This window comes from Trachymyrmex septentrionalis, unplaced genomic scaffold, assembly GCF_001594115.1.
Source record: "Trachymyrmex septentrionalis isolate Tsep2-gDNA-1 unplaced genomic scaffold, Tsep1.0 scaffold62, whole genome shotgun sequence".
NCBI classification, from domain to species: Eukaryota; Metazoa; Arthropoda; class Insecta; order Hymenoptera; family Formicidae; genus Trachymyrmex; species Trachymyrmex septentrionalis.
This window is the reverse complement of record NW_017305800.1, coordinates 926,929-941,305: the sequence shown is the minus strand read 5'-3', so window position 1 is coordinate 941,305 and position 14,377 is coordinate 926,929. Positions and strand designations below refer to the sequence as shown.

The following is a 14,377-nucleotide window of genomic DNA, read 5'->3' as shown; positions in this document are numbered from 1 at the left end:
ATGTTAATCGTCTTGTCCTTATCGTATAAATTGTTCGGTAAACTTACTAATAACTATATGTAATTTGCTTTTATTATACCAGACGTACAAAGATTGTCGTGGTATGTATATATTTAAGTAACGGAGCGGTCGCGTTCTCAGGACCGACGTGATCGCATCTGCATTTCTGACGTGTCGCAAACGACAATCAGGTATTCCCCACCTCCAGTCATTGCGATCTCGTGGAGGTTCTCCTATGTAAAGAGACGGGGAGAGCTCGCAGTTTTTCCCGGTAGTCACATGTGCCTGAACGAGGCCAGCAATCGCCTCGAAACGGATTCCGAGACAGTCTTATCGCGTGTGTCAATAGGACTTTGAGTTATTCTTCTCGATTATATCTTTTTTCCGCGTTTTATATTTTGAGCGTCGAAATAAAAGAAGACGAATAGGACTGCTGAAGGTAAACGCGGCAAGTCCTATAAGGATACAACTGTGGAGAAAAAATGATACTCGATGGCCTCGCCTTCGTTGCTTAAGTTTACTGTCTGATTTTATTTGCTATTAAAGTGAAAGGAAGTAAAATTAATCTGCGAATTTTTTCTACTTTTTTTCTCGTTACTCTTGTCTAGATAGTCTTTATCTTGTAATCTAATCTTCAAAAAAAGAGGGGCACCGTACGTGACGCCAGATGTTCCGACTCTCTAAGTGAATTATCTGCATAATTGATAAGCAGGATCTAATTAGAGATTTTGCTGTTAAATAAATAATAGATAATATTTGCTATTTTATGATTATTGAGAAATATTCTAGTCGTAATTACTTTTATACGTTAAAAGCTCTCAAGGTTTCGAGTTAATATGTGTCCACAAATATTTTTATGGACACATATTAACTTTTGTTAGTAAATATTCCATAAATATATAACTATTTTAATTAAAATTTGACTATCTGGCTTGAAACAATGATAAGATTCTTTTTTTAGAAGAAACACTTTTTTATTATGTTAAGAAAAAGCAATATTCTAACTCATTGTTAGACTTATTGCGTTTCTGGCAGATTCAATGACATTTATCAAAGCTTATCTGGAACTCCGTGAAGTATTGATAATGCAAACTTTGGATTTACTTGTGTACTATGCTTTCTAATCTTTACTCTACTTTTTAAAGGAAGTACTTTAGATAACATTTTGCGCATCAGTACAAATGTATTGTCGTGGGAATCTATTGACGTAAGCAATTTTATATTTATACAGAAGTGTACAGGAAATATGTAATAATATTTTTTAATTTATTGTAATTTTCTCTCCAAAACATTTGAGGTGTGTTACGAAAAATGTCAAAGTGTACGATAAATGTCAAAATTATACGAATGTGTTTTATTATATGAATGGGTTGTAAATTCTGTTTTACGACACATTAATATTTAGCGTGAAAAGTGCTGTTACAAGTGGAGAAAAAGTGGATAGTGCAACTCAAAGCGTCATAAATTGTACAATTGGTATTTTTACTTGAACTTATAACGTTTTAAAATTTTAACAACTTCAACCTAATTTTTAAAAAACTAGAATTAACTGAAATTTTGCAGAGATTGATTGATTATATCTTTAGTTATTACAGTATTTTTTAATAAAATTTTTCAAATAATTGTTTTTAAAAGAATAAATTTTTTTTTTTATTAGAAAATGGCACAATGTTTTGCTGTGGAGAGCCTCATTGCCACAGCATTTTTTTTCGAACATTGTTATGCAATTTGGAAACTAGCCAATTCTTAGAAATAGAACAGTAACATCTCAATGGTTATGATAATAAATATACTGTGTGTCGAATTTTGTTAACCGTTCCTTTCTTTAGGGTCGAGCATAGCTTCATAGAGACTAATAGAAATACAGGGGATTCCGATGAGGGTCCCTTGTATTTTCATTGTTCTCTTCTACTTTTTTATTTCTTCTGAGCTCTTTTGTGGATTTCTTAAAAAAGCAAACAGGAAAATATTCTTAAGGTCACACTGTTAGAATATATAAAAAACAAAAAGTTCAGTTCCTCGAAATTTTAAACTCCTCTGAGCGCGTTTGTAATACATTTATTTATTATGAAATTGTATTTCATAGACTTTATATGTATTTATACAAAATCGAATCGAATCCACGTTTCGAACGATTGAATAATTGCTAATGTTGAATTTGTTACTTGAACATCGCTGAAAATGGCTCGAACTGAGCTTAAACGTTCGATTTTGTATAAATACATGTAAGGTCTATTAAATACAATTTTATATATAACGCTCGAATAACTGCGTCACAATTCTGCTCCTAATCGCCTGACAGTAATATATAATTATACTTATTAGGTGTCTCGAGAGCTAAATTTTATTTTATTTGCATTATTTATTATGACTATCAATTATTTGTATGTCTTAATGATAAATATATTTTCTGAAATTTTATATAATAATCTTTTATTGAAGTTCCGGGAAATTGTACAATAGTTATATTTTATTGTAAAGTTACATTTTATTGAATTACTTTCATGAATATTAATTGTATTTCAAATTTGACGTATTACCTCTAATGACGCAATTATGCTAAGATACAGTATAACGAATACTACGTCTGTACATATATCAACTTAGGTTTTATTTAACCTGTGTACAAACAAGCGCGCATATACATATATATTGCAACATATGAGAACAGCTAAATGTACCAATCATGCTTACACAATTGCAAAATGCGCCTTTGATATTCTCCGCAATTCTTAGTAATCAATGGATGACATGCAGGCAAAGTCTAGAATTTCAATGATGCAATAAGAACAATGATAAGACGACAGACTATAGTAGATAAAGCCAGATTGTGATTGTACGTGTAAGATTTGTTTAACATACGTTGCTACTACGCTTATCAAAGTTTATATTTTCATTTATGCCTCATGATCGGGCATAGCATTTGAATCTTTGTTTAATTTAATTGCAATTGCGGTCTTGAGACAGCGCATATCCGTTTAATCACTTCAGATATTTAAATGACGCATAAAATTTGAGTATGCCTTATCGGTAACTATGTTTGCGCAATTTCATTAGCTTATTTACATCTCTTCGATATCGACGATATGAAGCAAGATAAGGCACCTAATGACCTATCATGTCATGTTCCAGGTGAAAATGTATAAGGCAAGGACAGTATTCAGTACGCTGGCCCCTTTGGCGCCGCGCATATGCGGGCCCGAAAGATACGCATCCTGGGTGGTCCGTAGTCATCCATTGACTAGGACCAGCCAGTTGATTTTCACGGAGCCCGCGCGCAAATACAATAGCCGAGTAGCAACCGAGCCCTTCTTGAATGGCAGCACCAGCTCTTACGTGGAAGAGATGTACAACGCGTGGCTGCAAGATCCAAACAGTGTGCACGTGGTAAGTAAATTGAAATGCATCTTTGCACAAATTCAAATCAATTTTTTTATCATAGGAGAAATTAATTAAAACTCGACGAAAGATAAAAAGAGTGTCTATTTATTATTTTTGTTTTCTTTTGTAAAAGCTATTTAATTGTGATTTATTATTTTTGTTTTCTTTTGTAAAAGCTATTTAATTGTGTTGTTGGTTTATATTTATAGATGGAAAGATTTTGCTTAATTTATTTTGTTCTTGTTTATTTGTAGTCATGGGATTCCTTCTTTCGAAACAGCACCGCTGGAGCTGCCCCAGGATTCGCATATCAGGCACCACCATGCCTCGCTCCAAGTTACAATCAAGTACCACTCAGTGCGTTGTTGCCCCTGAGTGGCGGAACACAACTCGGCCAGGCGCCTGTCAATGAAAAAATTATTGACGATCATCTAGCGGTGCAAGCTATCATTCGTTCTTATCAGGTATAATATTTTGTTTACTTTACTCCCGGTAATGAATATAGGTGTGCTACTCTTGCAAACAAGTACTCTTGCAACATATTTTAGACATGATAATTTATCGTGTGTAAGTTTACAATATATAAGAGTGATTGATAATTCACGTAATCATTACTACTTGTATTATTTTTGTTTGCAAGATTATTTTATTCAGCCGTGTATAATTTAAATGATAATTATATTAAAAATTGCTTTTTAATATTGGTTATTATACATTAATTATAATAAAAATACTATTTTTTAATAAATTTCTGCTCCTATCTCTATTATCTATAAATAATAATGTTGTAATGTAAAATAGTAATATTCTTTTATTATTATATAACATTTAATAAATTAAATGGGAACCTGGAGAAATCTGCTTTTGAATCATACTAAATTGGTCCATTAAAAGCTGCATGAATAAGACTATATATAACAGCAATATATTAAAGATATAAGATCCTAAATACTATAAACGTCTTAAATAATATCTTGAAATGTTAATATTTTAAGATGCTAATCTATATTAGTAGAAATGGACATTAATAATTGGTTTATAGTTTATAACATTTTAGGAATGCACTTAAGATAGTCTTGAAAAACTACACAACTATAAATACCGGCCATTGATATTTGTAGTTGATTGATAATAAAAAATTTTAATGCGACAAAAATTTTACGAATTCTCAGCTTTGCCATTATCAAAACGAAAGCTATTTCTTATTATATTTTAAAATGTATTCATATATTACGGAAATTGCTATGGCATGCATTTATACAGCGTTTCGTTCAATGAAATTTACATCCATACGTATATGTAGATACATTGAACGAAATATTTTAGTATCTTTTGTGTCCCAATTTCATTTTCATGGAACAGAGAAGATAGAATATCTTTTGGTCAAGATAACATGTATGTGTTAGAATTTATATTTATGTGTACTTTGCGCGAATATGTCTATACGAGTTTGGGACGTGGAATGTTTTTTTATTGTATTTTTGCTTAATGTTAATGGGCTATCATGTGTGTTTTCCAAATTTTCTGACATTATGTTTGTCCCAAGTATTAACACATGATAAGTGTATTGAATATAAATAGCAAATATGAATATTGCATAATAGCCTCATTTTTTGTATGACTATACTAGTGGCTCACTGCATCTTCTATTTCAAGCATGTCTTGCATCTTTATATTTTTTCCAACAAAAATAATGGAATTTTTTAAATTATAATTTTTTATGTTCTGATCTTTTTCTTCTCAATACATAGATACTAGATCTGTCAAGAAAAAAGCAGCAGCACACTATTTTTAATCGTTTTATTAAAACTATAATAATTATATTTGTTATAGCACAATGACTCTATTTTTTTTACTATAGTAAAATTATAACCATGAGATAAATGAAAAACAAAATCCATTCCTTTACAAACATTGTTGCAATAAATATCAATAATATGTGTTATCTTAGTGTATGCTATAAGTAAATATAATTGGGATATTTGTTTGCTAATTTTGCTGTATATAGCCGCTATATTTTTTTCTTTTTTTTCTATATTGTAACTATGTGTAGAGTGTAGTTGTGAGAATAGACACAGTTTATATAAATGTGAGGTTTTTTTCGGGATTATTGGCGTATAGGCTCGAGGTCACTTAGTTGCTGATCTGGATCCGCTGGGTATTATGCAAACAGACCTGATACACACTCATTATGCAGCTCGCAAAGGATCTCCAGAACAAGTGTTGCGACAGTATATGCTTGGTAAGATTTTTCTTCCTAAGCATTTTCCGCGGGCTTTTGTTTTAAAGACGCGTTTTCTTGCCATACGTGCCATACGTATATGAGGATCGCATTGTACTTGGTTTGGAGTATGTATTGTATAAAATGCATACATAGAGCCGTAAATTATTCGGCTGATGTTTACTGTAATTTTATTCATAATACATTCAGTATTATCATTTCATGTAATCATCTTTGCATATTAATCTTACTTTTGCGTAGCTGAAAGAATTTTTTAATTTTAGATAAAATTCTAAGGACCATAAAATAGAATTTTTCTACTTTAAATAAAATTTCAAGAGTTTTTTTAGAAAATAAGTACAAAAATTATTTGTAATTTTGATACATTTAGGTGACGCAATTTTATCTTAATGATTTTCTCTACAACGTATGGAACGTATTTCAAAATTATGTTGAGGAAATATCTAAAGTAAAATAAGAAATAATCAATTATTATTTTTTTGATATTTTTGGAAATTATATTTTTTAAGTTTTTTTGTTTTTTATTGAAAATACCTTATAAATAATTTATTCCTAGTAATTGAAAAGAATTATACAAACCTAAATATTGCAAAAGGTATTTTATATAATTAGGTATTGCAAAAGAGAAGGCGAGCCTTGTATTGTGGCATACTGATACTGAAAATGTTTGGAAAAACATACTCATTTTAGGAATCACAAAAATGAATACGTCTCATCTTTTCATAATGATCAATTATCTAAGCGAATTTCGTAATTCGAATATTCATATACATGCGCAGACATTGTCGAGTATGACATTTATCATAATGCATTTATTGCGTTTATATTTGGCAGAAAGTAAAAATAAATAAATATATATGTACATTGCCCAATAATATACGAGTAAAACATTGGAGGTAAGAATAAAGGAATTTATGTTGATTTTTTGCATGTATGATTTGTATATGTATTGCTTTTATATGGATACCTGCACACATTTTTCGACTAGTATGCTTGTCTTTATAAAATTTGTATACACTAACATACTGCACGCGATTATTTTTTCTTGAGTGTGAGTTGCGATCAATAAGGGGATGTTTGAGCAGCACTTATTATTATTATATCTTTAATTAAATATAACGCATAATTAAATAAATATAACGCATTAATAATAGGGAAGCTAAGGAGCAGATAACATTTACAAACGTTAAGATATTAGTTTCGTATGTTGTGCGTATTTAATGTTAATTACTGTGATGATGTTTTCTTGAAGAGCATGATGATAGCTTGCATCGAATATCATGTATTATCTATGTCATGATGCACATTCTTTGAGTAGAACATCAAGCACAGTAATTTATATTTTGATTAAATATAAATTACTTAAATCAAATGAGAATTTGAAAATGATTTGGTTCGCATGAATGTGGCATTAAATTGACAGATTCGTGGCCATCATATCGCTAAATTGGATCCACTCGGAATCAACAGCGCTGATCTTGATGATAGACATCCGCAAGAATTGCTCTATACCCATTATTCATTCGGTAAGCTTAATTGAACGTGTTTCTGCGTAAATAGAAAAGAGTAAAACTACTCTCGAACAAAAAAAAATGCATCATCAGTGCATTTGAAAACTAGTAATCGATTTACTATCGAATACTAAACGATAATGATGTAATAATCGCGGTTATATGTCTTCGAGTACGTTTTTGTCTATTAATTTTCTCTATAAAATTTATTTACAGGCTGCTATTGTATAAAACTGTATTTAATTTCTTCTCTCTTGTGTTTAATTCAAATATGGATGAGTAAATATTTCATTCTCTCTCTTTTTTAGCTTATACAAATATAAACATAATATAAAGTTTTTTTTTTCGCATTATTAATTCACCATGTTAGTATTAGTTTATCGCTTATAATTCTTTTAGTATAGCATTTTTTCATAACTATATTTACTTTTTATTTTCTTTATTTGTGAGCAAATTGTTGATTTAGTATTAGTGGTACCAAAGAAAATATTATTAAAAGGTAGTGGGCAACGTATATTTAATTTAATATTTATATAATCAGAGATTTAGATTTATCGGTTAATTTATTAAATTTCTCGTTTTATACGAGTAAGTATGAGCTGAATGCAGCAGGTAAAGAATCCTGAATCCTTGGGATTAATTTTGATCGTTGAGTTTGAGTCTAATGTCCACAGGGAAGAGACCACGCACTACTTTCTCGCAGCAACTTCAATACCGAGTAGCTGTCCTAATGCAAAGTATGTAGTCGCCACCCAAAACGGGATTTTCCCGTAAAGCTCTTTTATTTATGCTAGCATATTGGGAGGCACTGGTTTATCTTGGGTTTACACTGAATCAGGATAATTTTCGGCCGAAAGCCTGTATACAGGTGCTTGGGTTCTTCTGCGTAAACTTGTATCTCGACTATATAAAGATATTCGCAGACAACAGTTAGTTTTCAAACGTCTTCCGTACAGGAATTAGAGGAGGGACATTTGCGTATTGATGTTACGAATATCTTAATATAGATGGATTATGAATACGGATGTAAAACTTAAAAAAAAACCGTAATTTTGTTCCTCTTACTTTCTCTATCTTCTCTCCTCTTTGTTAAATCAAAGTGTTGCATATATTATCTCTGAAATTTTTCTAATATATATATTTTTCTTTTTATCTATGTTGTGTTCTTCTTACCATATTTACATTGCCTTTTTTGCTATATATTTTTTATTACATCTTTTTAGTTTGTTTGAAACATTTTCAAATGGTTGACTCAATGGTGGTTGTTGTTTGAACTAACGATGCTTTACTTAAGCTCACAGCTTTTCTTTTGCATCAAAGAACTTTGTTTTTCTTTCAGTTTCGTATTTGTTTGCACTGTCGTGCGTATAGTGATATGTTGTGACCATCAATATCCTTACATATCTTCCAAAATATACTGCATGTTCGTTTCAGCAGATATTTTGCAGTATGTAAATATTGTGTCTATTAAAGAAATATTTATATATATGCGATGTATATTAAATAATTTTTAAATTAAAAATAATTATTCGTTTTTTATTACAAGAAAGTAATTACTATTGAAAATAAAGTTTTAAAAACACATTTTCAGTATCAGTTTTAAACAGAACAAATTAAAAAAAGTATATTTCAGTACAGTTGAATCTATACAATTACATTTTGTTTATATATATATTCTAAATGAATTATTTGATATTAAATGAATATAAACGCGCGATGTATTTAAACATCTGACTGTATAAGTATATAAGAATTGTAATTTTTTATTATGAGTGCTAATTTGTAAAACGCATGTATTTTTTATTTCAATTGCTTAATACAGAGGAGTCGGATATGGATCGTGTTTTTAAATTGCCATCCACCACATTTATTGGCGGCAAGGAGAAATCATTGCCGTTGCGTGAGATCTTGAAACGGCTCGAAGCGGCTTACTGCGGTCACATCGGTGTTGAGTTCATGTTCATTAACTCCTTGGAGCAATGTAATTGGATCAGGCAAAAGATGGAAACACCCGGAATCATGGAAATGACGAATGACGAGAAGAGACTTATTTTAGCCAGATTGACACGTGCAACCGGGTAATAACATCGGCGCTAATTAAATAAATTTCAAAAATAGTGCTAGCTTTGAAGTTGACAATTTTTAGGAAAACCAAAGTATTTAGTTCTTATTTGTATTTTTTTATATTTTATAATCTTTTTTGTCATAATTTATATTTAAATGGAATTTTTTCTAAAATACCTTCTTAAAGAAAAATTATGCTAAATCGATATGTGAAAATATGGAATTTAGTTTCTCACATATTTGTCTAAGAGACATAACTAGCAAGTGTCTAAATCACAGATTCGAGGCATTCTTGGCACGCAAATGGTCCTCGGAGAAGAGATTCGGTTTGGAGGGTTGCGAAATTTTAATTCCAGCTATGAAGCAAGTGATTGATAAATCCACAGAATTGGGAGTCGAGTCGATTGTCATGGGTATGCCTCACCGTGGTCGTCTCAATGTTCTCGCTAATGTCTGTCGTAAGCCATTGAGTCAAATTTTTACACAATTTGCTGCTCTCGAAGCCGCTGATGATGTAAGCATAAAACGAATTGTGTTTTTATTTATAGAAAGTGTATTTTGCTATCATGGCTAGCGTTTGTCGATCCGAGATTCTTGGTAACGATAAAATGATTCCAGGGTTCTGGCGATGTGAAATATCATTTGGGCACTTACATAGAACGTCTTAATCGAGTGACGAACAAGAACATTCGTCTGGCCGTGGTTGCAAATCCATCGCACTTGGAGGCCGTAGATCCGGTGGTTCAAGGCAAAACACGCGCCGAGCAATTCTACCGTGGCGATGGCGAAGGCAAAAAAGTAAGCAATATGTATAAATAAAATTATACCTTGAATACTTTTTGTAATTAGGTGGCAATGAGCAAATACTAAATAAAGAAAAACGACTTTTAAAATATTTAAGTTATGAGATTGAATAATTATTAAAATAATTAAATATTATTGATTATTGGATACCCATATAGTGCAGCTATACGATCTTGATTGTGTTTATAAATATAAATTAATTTTGGTGAATATAATTTTATCTGTCTGTAGGTCATGTCCATTCTTCTTCATGGAGATGCTGCGTTCTGCGGTCAAGGTATTGTCTTCGAAACAATGCATCTATCTGACCTGCCTGATTACACAACTCACGGCACTATTCATATTGTTGTGAATAATCAGATCGGTTTTACCACCGATCCGAGGCATTCACGATCGTCGCCGTATTGCACTGGTTGGTATTTACTGTCAAAAACGAACGGGTCAAAAACTAATTTATGTTTTTTCTCTAATAGCAGTAATTATCACGAATTTCTTTATTAGATGTGGCCCGAGTAGTGAACGCACCCATCTTCCATGTAAATTCTGACGATCCCGAAGCCGTAATGCATGTGTGTAAAGTTGCGGCAGAATGGAGGGCTACCTTCCACAAGGACGTTGTGATCGATTTGGTCTCCTACAGGCGCAATGGCCACAACGAGATTGACGAACCGATGTTCACTCAGCCTCTGATGTATCGTAAGATCAAGAATACTTTGTCAGCCCTTGACAAATATGCCAACTCGCTCACCGAGAGTACTGTCGTAACTCCTGCGGAAGTTGAGGTACGAAATCAGTCAGTCAATCAGTCTCACACACACACACACACACATATACACACACATGCGCGCGCGCGCACACAATATATTTTATATTAAATAGTGTCTTTAAGACTGTTACGTGAATATACAACTAAGAAATAAACATGCAGCTCTAACCGTATAAAGCTTTCATTTTATAGCAAATATTTTATATAATTACTTTTACAATATAAAAGCGATTATCCTTTATAGGATGTCAAAGCCAAGTACGAAAAGATCTGCGAAGAAGCATATAACAATGCTAGGCAGGAAACACATATTAAGTACAAAGATTGGTTAGATTCACCATGGTCAGGTTTCTTTGAAGGAAAAGACCCGTTGAAGGTTTCGCCTACTGGCATCAAGGAAGACACGCTTATACATATTGGAAAGAAATTCTCATCGCCGCCACCGAATGCTGCTGAATTTGTTATCCACAAAGGTGAGTAGAGCAGCGTTGAAAGATGAATGTGGTAATATTTTTTTCTAATAAAAAGATATATTAAAGATTTAAAAAAGCCCGAAATAAAACATAATAAAAAATTAAAATTACAAACTTATAAAAATATATCTAAAAAATTTATATAGTAATTCATGTAGCAATATATAATTTATAGAATAGAGTTAGGAAAAACACGGCAACTATTTTATTACAGGTATCGAGCGTATTTTGAAATCTCGTATGGAGATGATTGAGGCTAGAACTGTCGACTGGGCTCTTGGCGAAGCTATGGCTTTCGGATCTCTTCTCAAGGAAGGTATTCACGTTCGTTTGTCAGGTCAGGACGTGGAGAGAGGCACGTTCTCTCACAGGCATCATGTATTGCATCATCAGACTGTAGATAAGGCAACTTATAGGCCACTCTGTTATTTATATCCTGATCAGGCACCTTATACAGTGTGCAACAGTTCTTTGTCCGAATTTGGCGTTCTCGGTAAGATTATAGTTTTTACAATTCTGATATAATTATAATACATTCTCAATGTAGTAACTGCACTAAAAATTTACAGCATTTATAATATGAATTATAAATTTTTAATACTGTATTTTGAAATGTACTATATGTATTAAGGGCTTTATAATTTTTCATATTAAAATAATTTTATTGTAATTATAGGATTTGAGCTGGGTTATTCTATGACGAATCCTAATGCGTTGGTATGCTGGGAAGCTCAATTCGGAGACTTTAACAATACGGCGCAATGTATAATTGATCAGTTCATCAGCAGCGGTCAAGCCAAGTGGGTTAGACAATCCGGTCTTGTTATGTTACAACCGCACGGTCTTGAAGGAATGGTAAATCCACAAAATCATAAAATTATTTTACGATGTATATAATGTACTTTTTGAAATGTGACATGGAAACTGATTACCATTCACATTTATAACTTTATATTGACTTACACAACGTTCAATTCTCTAATCTTATATAACCGAAGCATACATATAAATCAATCTGACACGTCAATCGTTTGCAATAATATAATTTATTTATTGGCTTCAAATTCGCATTCTCTTTCTTTTTTTCGTAGGGTCCCGAACATTCTAGTGCTCGTTTGGAACGGTTTCTTCAAATGTCCGCTGATGATCCAGATTATTTTCCACCGGAAAGTGAGGAATTTGCTGTTCGTCAGTTGCACGATAGTAATTGGATCGTCGCCAACTGCAGCACACCAGCGAATTACTTCCACATTCTCCGACGCCAAATTGCATTACCGTTTAGGAAACCATTGATCCTGATGACACCAAAGTCGCTGCTCCGTCATCCAGAGGCTAAGTCTAACTTCGACTTGATGCTAGAGGACACACAATTCCTCAGAGTGATACCTGAAGAAGGTACGGCGGTTCAGAATCCCAACTGCGTCAAGAAATTGCTGTTCTGCTCCGGAAAGGTCTATTATGATCTGAAGAAAGCCCGCACAGAACGGAACTTAGAAGACAAAGTCGCGATTGCGAGAGTGGAACAGGTCAGTTGTTATTTTTAGAATGTCAGTTGTCAATCATATTTGATTAAATTTCATTTAATTACATAATTAATATAAATTTGAAATAAATAAATAAATTAATTAATTAATTATAAATTTGAAATATTGTATTTAATGCATGTCAATATTTTAATCGATTCTGCTGTAGATCTCGCCTTTCCCGTATGACCTTGTCAAGATAGAGGCTGCTAAGTATCCGAATGCGGAGTTGATCTGGGCTCAGGAAGAACCTAAGAACCAAGGCGCATGGTCTTACGTGCAACCTAGGTTCCACACGGCGCTCAATGGCATCCGAAACGTAGTGTAAGTATCAAAATAAACTGATAGCGTTTTCAACTGCGATGGTTTTGAATTCATAGTTGATTAAAGTCATATGGTTTATTTTGGTTTTTGATTGAATGAGATCATTTACGGTCTTTAATCAACTTTACTCAATCAACTTTACTCAATCAATCTCGGATCGATTCAAATTCACCAGTCAAAAATATATACACTGAAATATATGTATGTGTGTGTATATATGAATGCACCCATGTTACACTATATTGCGTTTTAGTTTTTTATATTACCTTTAACTGTTTACACGGCCCACTTTTTTATTTGCGACAATGAGCGCGACACGTCAAATTTTGCAATTGATATACATATTTAGAGAGTAACGCGCTTTCGTTATCTTTTTATAAGTTATATCTTTATGAATTATAAAGACAACCGTTTGCTTTCCTCGTTTTATATGTTTTATCAAAATAAAATGAAAATTTGGGCCGTGTTGCAGTAGCGCGTCAAACTCAAATGGTCAAGGGTGGTTTGCCGGTTTGTTTTCGTCGACTAAACCGATTGAAACCACAACTGTGTCAAAGCCGCAAGCAACAGAATCAACGGAACCAATGGAATCAAAGCAAAGAACAGTGAGGTAATATCGGCAAGATAGGCAATGGAAAATTGGATTAATATAAAATTATTGTGAATTAATTTCCATTTAGGTATAAGCCATTTATTTTAAAAGTATCGTGAACGAATTGAAATATTATTGTTATTTATGATTATGTTACAAAATTTATAATATTGCAATTACATTAATAAACATGAAAATAGATTTTATTTGAAATAATTATATATGAAGTTGCGATAAATTATATAAATTTGCTGCCATTATGATAATGTTTGCACTTTGAACTTTAGTGTTTCCTTTATTTGTTGGGATTGAGTAATATTATCGGTGTATATTGTAATTGTATCACATTTTAAAAGTAATGTTCATATTTTGAGCAAAATCTGTATTGGTGTTTTAGGTACGCTGGACGTCCCACTGCATCGTCACCGGCCACTGGAAGTAAAATGCAACACCTCAAAGAACTCAAACAGTTGCTCGATGACTCCCTCAACTTTTAATAATCCTTTGTGGCACTACGTGTAGAACTGAAAGTTTATTTATTTTTCTCTTATCTTAATGTACACATTATGACAATTTTTGTGTCTTGCTCGACATACACCACAGAACAGAGATTATATTAGCCGTTTAAATGATTTCTTCGATCACAATGGCGAAGTCCTATTTAAATTCGTAGCGCGCACAAATGTTTCACTCGTTT

At 32.3% G+C, this 14,377-nt stretch overlaps 1 protein-coding gene across 5 annotated transcripts in view; it reads left to right on the top strand.

The window, feature by feature from the left end:
• Positions 1-14,377, top strand: part of LOC108752927 (2-oxoglutarate dehydrogenase, mitochondrial) — a 16,436-nt gene extending 2,059 nt beyond the window's left edge. Inside the window, exons 1-16 of one of the 5 annotated variants that reach the window (XM_018494154.1) lie at positions 275-439; positions 3,133-3,387; positions 3,636-3,845; positions 5,503-5,623; positions 8,957-9,212; positions 9,478-9,712; positions 9,817-9,996; positions 10,234-10,414; positions 10,504-10,784; positions 11,013-11,241; positions 11,456-11,734; positions 11,918-12,096; positions 12,333-12,767; positions 12,934-13,088; positions 13,561-13,698; positions 14,078-14,377. In XM_018494154.1, the coding sequence (XP_018349656.1) occupies positions 3,139-3,387; positions 3,636-3,845; positions 5,503-5,623; positions 8,957-9,212; positions 9,478-9,712; positions 9,817-9,996; positions 10,234-10,414; positions 10,504-10,784; positions 11,013-11,241; positions 11,456-11,734; positions 11,918-12,096; positions 12,333-12,767; positions 12,934-13,088; positions 13,561-13,698; positions 14,078-14,177 (3,228 nt within the window). In that variant the 5' untranslated portion in view covers positions 275-439; positions 3,133-3,138 and the 3' untranslated portion in view covers positions 14,178-14,377. Of the gene's footprint in view, positions 1-274; positions 440-3,132; positions 3,388-3,635; positions 3,846-5,502; positions 5,624-7,046; positions 7,150-8,956; positions 9,213-9,477; positions 9,713-9,816; positions 9,997-10,233; positions 10,415-10,503; positions 10,785-11,012; positions 11,242-11,455; positions 11,735-11,917; positions 12,097-12,332; positions 12,768-12,933; positions 13,089-13,560; positions 13,699-14,077 lie in introns of those variants that run through there. The other 4 variants (XM_018494155.1, XM_018494152.1, XM_018494157.1 and 1 more) reach the window with 4 other exon arrangements.